Source organism: Poecilia reticulata, linkage group LG1 (assembly GCF_000633615.1).
Source record: "Poecilia reticulata strain Guanapo linkage group LG1, Guppy_female_1.0+MT, whole genome shotgun sequence".
NCBI classification, from domain to species: Eukaryota; Metazoa; Chordata; class Actinopteri; order Cyprinodontiformes; family Poeciliidae; genus Poecilia; species Poecilia reticulata.
Genome location: NC_024331.1, coordinates 9,995,861 through 10,002,022, shown reverse-complemented (window position 1 = coordinate 10,002,022; position 6,162 = coordinate 9,995,861). Strand labels below are relative to the sequence as shown.

At 42.4% G+C, this 6,162-nt stretch overlaps 1 protein-coding gene across 2 annotated transcripts in view; it reads right to left on the bottom strand.

Moving 5' to 3' along the window:
- The window catches only part of epn3b (epsin 3b), a 13,528-nt gene extending 8,341 nt beyond the window's left edge, over nt 1-5,187 (bottom strand). For both annotated transcript variants that reach the window (XM_008413500.2, XM_008414339.2), the window contains exons 1-5: nt 4,956-5,187; nt 3,940-4,098; nt 3,737-3,820; nt 2,174-2,522; nt 1,164-1,282 (exon numbers count right to left, since the gene is read on the bottom strand). In XM_008413500.2, the coding sequence (XP_008411722.1) occupies nt 1,164-1,282; nt 2,174-2,522; nt 3,737-3,820; nt 3,940-4,098; nt 4,956-5,024 (780 nt within the window). In that variant the 5' untranslated portion in view covers nt 5,025-5,187. The remainder of the gene's footprint in view (nt 1-1,163; nt 1,283-2,173; nt 2,523-3,736; nt 3,821-3,939; nt 4,099-4,955) is intronic.
- Between the last annotated feature and the right edge of the window lie 975 nt (nt 5,188-6,162).

The window sequence follows — 6,162 nt, the reverse complement described above, 5'->3', positions numbered from 1 at the left end:
TATAAAGACTGATTTCATATTGCATTAAAGGCAGCATGATTCTACATGGCAGAAAGTCCTCCCAAAAAGACAAAGATGGTTAAGGAAGAAAAAAGAGAAGTAAATAGTAGAATAAAGCTGCAGGAAAGTGTCATATGAGGAATATATGAAACGACACTGAAAGGTTAATAAAGGTTTTTCTCAGGCAGTTAGGAGACAGATTTCTAACTGTGTTTGTACCTTGTCTTGCTCCTTTTGACAAAAGCTTGAAGCAATCTGCAGTTGTGTGTCTTCATCCATCACTATGGTAACAGGGGAAGGAAAGGCTCGTGTTGTGGACGAGTATTAAAACCATTTGTAACATTTCCATTAATGAAAACCATTAAAATATCAAAAACTCATAACGCTCTAGTACTGGGGGGGCAGAGGGGTCCTCTAAAGAGCCCTACACACTACAAGGTACTGCTGGTAAAGATGAACAACAAAACCTTTGTCCCTCTCTGGATAAGGACGTGTAGCTAAATGGTAAATCAGGGCATCTGCAGGTTTCAGGAGGTCCTGTGATTAACACACTTAAGGCCAATTTATATTTTTTAAAGTGAATTTAAGACTTTTTAAGGACACACAAATACCATGTAAATGGACTGAATATATGATCTAAAGCTTTTCTAGTCATATTGGCCACTCAAAGTTAGTTGTGGCAAAAACTGTTGAAAGATGAGTTAACTAACTTCAAAAGGGAAGGGCAAGGAATGTGTAGCTGCAGCTTCCTCAGATCGATGCTGTGTTTCCATGAGCAATGAAACAGAGGAGCAAAGGCCTCTTTTTTAATATCCATTATTTAACATCTGACGCAAAGCCGCAGGCAAAATTGTCAAACTTAAAGATGGAAGAGTCCTACATTATCAAACTTGTGTCCCCATTAAAACTGCTGCTACTAAACTGATTCCATCACTCACACCTACGGTACATCTTTGGTTGAGCGCTGCTGGATGACGCAGTGTTGAGCTCCACCATCTTCAAGTTCACGGTTCCGCTACAAACTGGGCTGTACTCATTTACACAATGCTGACGTTGTGACACAGAGACTCTTTTCTCCAACACAGGGGTCTGCCAGGAGCCAAGGTAATGAACACAGCGTGAGACAGCGAGGTCCATTTCTCTTAGCCGCTCTGTCGTCTTACCTTCTGACTCTCCTCTCTGCTCATAGCTAACGCCAGCTGGAGCTGCAGCTCCTCCTCCCCGCTGGTCTGAGGCCGGGCCTGCTCCAGGTCTGAAGCAGCGCGGGGAGACGAGGCCGAGGCTGCAGAGAGAACAGGCATGTTCAGGCGGGGTGAGGAACAGATGCACAATGGCACGGAGCCGAGAGGATAAGGAGCTCGTTTGAATATTTTGCGATCGGGTCGATAGAAGGGGGAAGAAGGGTGTTGAAGGTAAGGCTGCAAATATGTTTGTTAAAAAGCGACTAATGTATTTTCCGCACTATAAGGCGCACCGCATGATAAGGCGCATAGAATAGACGCTACAGTAGAGGCTGGAGTTACGTTATGCATCCACTAGATGGAGCTGCACTAACGGGAATGTCAACAAAACAGTCCGACTCAGGTCRGCGAGGAGAGCCTTTTGCGACTGGGCCGGGGCGTGGCCGGACGATGGTCACCCTTCTCCGTTCGCGCACAGCATGTTGGTGGAGAACGTGGWGCTAAATGACCTGCAGACGACCTGATTCTAGACGGTCAGTAGGTAGATAGGTCAGTCAAACTTTATTAACAAACCAGCGTTCTGACAACTATCCCAGCATGCACCGCGCGCTTCTTCTTCTACGGGCAAAAATGAAGTTGGCGGYTGCTTACCGTAGCTGYTAGACCTGTTGTGGCTCAATATTGGTCCATATATAAAACACACCGGATTATAAGCCGCACTGTCGGCTTTTGAGGAAATTGAAGGTTTTTAGGTGCGCCTTGTAGTGCGGAAAATACGGTAATTAACAAACGCTTAAAAATTCCTTCACAAGACGTGGAACAAGATGTAAAGAAATGAATTCTGACTGGAGAGCTCCTGCTTAAACACCTGGCTATGGTTAGAAAACACTTAACTAGAGATGGCAGAAGTCTAAATAATAAGTTTTAAAAGCAACTAAAGCAGGAAACAAAAAAAAGTTCAGCGGTCCAGATGAGTTTGAAGTCAAACTCACAGTTGAAGGAGCACGGCGAGCCTCTGGAGCGGCTGAATTCCTCCCCGTATAGCACAGCCATGCTGGGCTGACTTGTACGTCTGCCGGGGTGATATGATGGAGGAATACCTCCGTACACACCGCCGCTGCCGCCACCGCTGCCACCGCCGCCACCGCTGCCGCCGCCACCCCCGCTGCCCCCTCCGGTTCCTCCCCCGGCCATTCGCTCCTTGGTCTTCAGCGCCTGACTCCTCTCCTGGCGCAGTCGGTCCTCATCCTTCAGCAGACACACCAGCTGTCGYGCTTTTTCTCTAACGTTCGCCCCCTGGTCTCTGCCGTCACGATCCACGTACTGGAAGTCACGCAGGGTCTGAAAGCCAGAMACAAAGACACGGTTTTACTAACACGTTCAGCTTTTTTTTTTAGTTTTACTTTTGAGTGCTGTGGAAGGACAGGTTGGCTTTTTATCCATTAAGGTTTTGATGGTATATTTAAAGCAGAGGTGGCGCAAAACCTAATTATCGAACGCATGATTTGAAATATATGGAGGATTTCTACATGTTTCAAAGTGCTAAATAAAGCTGTATTGTATTGAACCAAGATATAATAAACTTGTAAAAAAATAAATGATTATATAATAGAAAGGTGAATKTATTTCAGTARTTAAAAAAGAAACTGTAGCTAATATTACACTGATTCAAAAGGCGATATCTTTCTAGTGTTTATTTCTGATAAGTTTGATGATTATGCTTATGATAATGGCATAAAGCCAACAAAAGTAGTGTGTAACATATTTGTTTAAAACAGAAATTGAAAAAATACCATGTAGTACACTGCCATATAAGCTTTGGATATTTGACTTATTTTTGCATGAATTTAAATGTAAAAATACTTTATTGATCAATAAGAAAAATTAAATGTAGTAACTCATTAATTCAGATTCTTCAAAGAGTTATTGCGGATTACGATGGCTGTTGGCAGGAAGGATCTCATCTAGCGGTCTGTATTACAGTGAATCTGAGGAAGCCTCTGTTAATAAATAGTTTGGACGATTGTGAAATTAGATGATTCATGAAGCTTCTTAAAACACATTTAGAGTAACAAAATAAATAAAGTTAGTTCTTAACTATTTATTCCCCTGAACTTCACATTTTGTCACATCGCTACCACAAACTTCAGTATTTTTGTACGCATGTGATTGTGCATACGACACAGTTTTGAGCTGAAAACTAATGGATGGATTTTAGGAGTTTTATAAATAAAAATCTGAATAATCACTATTTACTGCAAAAATAGCTCAAATTTAATCATGCTGTTTAAATGCATCACAAAATATCTAATCGTTTGAAGTCTTGCCACAGACTCTCGGTTAAATTTAGGTCTGGACTTTGACTAGACCATTCTAACACATCGTTAGAATCTATTGTAGWGCTGACTGATCATGACTCAGTCAAATACATTAAAGTTGCACAGCATAAGATGYAGCAGGAGAAGAATTGGTCTTCGGGGTCAATAATAATACTAACAATAAGGATAAAAAAAAAATAGCTGAACTGCAGCTTGTCCTGAAGAGTAATTATGCACCTGAATGGTGAATGCATTTTCCCGGCACTGCTGGGCTACCCTCTCCGATCCCGTCTTCAGCAGGTAATCCAGCAGAGTCAGTGCCTGGACTCAGACAAGGATTTTGGAAAATATTTGCACAGACGTYCTTTAGTTTTCTGTTCTCTTAAAAGAGCACGTAGATTAAACATTAAATATTGTTGTCAGGGCGTAGAGAAACAGACCTTGTAGACGTGCCTCCAGTTTTTGCCGCTGTCGTTGAGCCGTTTCCACACCATCCCCATGACCTCAGCGAACGCCACGACGTTGAAGGTCAGGTCAGCAATTTCTGACATGAGAGACGACGACGGGCCCCATGGATCGTTGGAAGTGGCCTCGCGTACCTTCGCAGTGACAAGAACGTGATCTCTGAGTGTTCTGCTTCTCCTCAGGCATCGGGATCAGGAAGCAATCCAAACGTTTAAACACACCGAAGTAGCGGACAGAATATATTTTGATTCACATGCAGTAAGCTGAAAATCCATTCACCCTCCCCCCTACAGATTTCTTCTGGTTTTAAATTTCTACTTATGATACTGAATGTTTCAGCTAACCAAACTAAATTTCATTATTAGACAAATGCAAAAAAAAAAAAAAAAAAAAAAGTTCAGATGATGATTTCATTTGTTCAGAGAAAATACCCATCAATTCTGTGAACTGATGCGACAGAAGTGGAACATTTTGGAAGGCTGAACGTTTCATTACGTCTGGAGTAAAACTCGCTCAGCATTTCTGAAAAATAAACATCCTAACTGAAGTCAAACATGGTGGTGGCGGCGTGATGGTTTGAACTACTTGTAGTAATAGACAGAACCTTGAATTCTTTATGAGAATGTCTGACTATCMCTTTATGACCATAAGTGCAAGAATACTCGGGTCATGCGGCAGGAAACCAGCAAATCCGCCAACAAATGACTCAAAAAAAACCAACAAAAAAAAACAAAAACAAGATGGTGGTTTCCGAGTGGCCTTGTCAAAGTCTGGACTTGAATCTGATTGAGATGAAGTGGCGCAACTTTTAAGGAGGTCGCTCATGCTCAAACCCACCCCCCCCATGTGGATGACTTAAAACAATTCTGCAAAAGCGAATGTGACAACAGAAAAAAAAGTAAAAATGTTAAAAAAAGAGAAAGCGTAACCGGTCAGATACTTTTCAGGAGCACTGTAGGTGTCACTATAGGAGTCAGAAGACAATAAATACCTTGATCTCTGCTTCTGAATAGTTGTGCACAATGTTCTTCACCTGTCGTCGCAGGGCGGAGGTCGTCATGGTGAAATGTGACGAAAGCGAAAACAAATACTCCACAAGTTAAAAAAAAGGGGGTTAGGGGACCAGCAGGTTGAAGGAGAGAAGAGGCAGCTATGCCAGGGAGGGCTCCGCTTCTCTGTCACGACTCTCAGGGCGCTCCTGCAACAAACAGCCAGGGAGATAAATTAATATACAGTACATAAAGTATAAATAGACTGTWTAATCAACTTAKAAACATTGCTTTTTTTTTCTGCACCGGTCAGTGGTTGTTTCCAGTACCGCCAGGAATAATAATATCCTTCCTCCGCTCTGCAGAAATAGTTGTGCTTTTGAGGAAGGCTAAACAGCTGACAGACTTTAATTGACGTTTATTTTCTAAACATGGGAGCGTGAGCGAGCTTGTCCTCGGCATCATAAACACAGCCTGCTGATGGAGAGCTGCAGCCCAGTCACACAGAAGTAGGTCACACAGTTTCTGGCTCTCAGGTGTCTGATGAAGCTTCTTGAATTGAAAATCATTTTTATCCAGGCCAGAATCTACACTCACAAACACACGCACACACACACACACGCACGCATACACGCTCCCAACCCACTTTTCTTTTCTAAACTCCTATTTGAGAGGGAACACGGGGGAATTGATGACTCTGGGCTCCCATGATGTTGTCGCTCTCCCTCTGATTACAGCGAGCATCATTAACCCAGTAAACCCAGGCTGATTTAGTGTGACCTCAATCGTTTCAATTTAATCCGACTTGAAGGCAACCTGACTTTTTTTATTTCTTCCGCTGTAAGATTTATGATCTTTTACCCAGTAGCCTTTGGAAACGCTCGGATGGATCACAACCTAAGGTCACCTCTTGCGGTTTAATATGTTTTTTTTTTTTTTTTTTACACTCAGAGCATCTTTCATCCCTTTCTCAAACACTTTACTCTGAAATAAAGACTCTGCCGTCCTCCGAGCTTTGTCCCTAATCTTTGATGTAGTTGAGCTGAGATTTGACTAAACAGCTGTTTCTTCTGCGTTGTCGCCAGAGATTTTTAAAGGTTTGGTTTCCCTGGGAGAAAAACAGCTAAATTTGTGAATGCATACAAAGAAACAACAACAAAAATACTTCATTTGGRTGTTTTAAGTTAAAAAGGGTCAACAGGCTGTGTC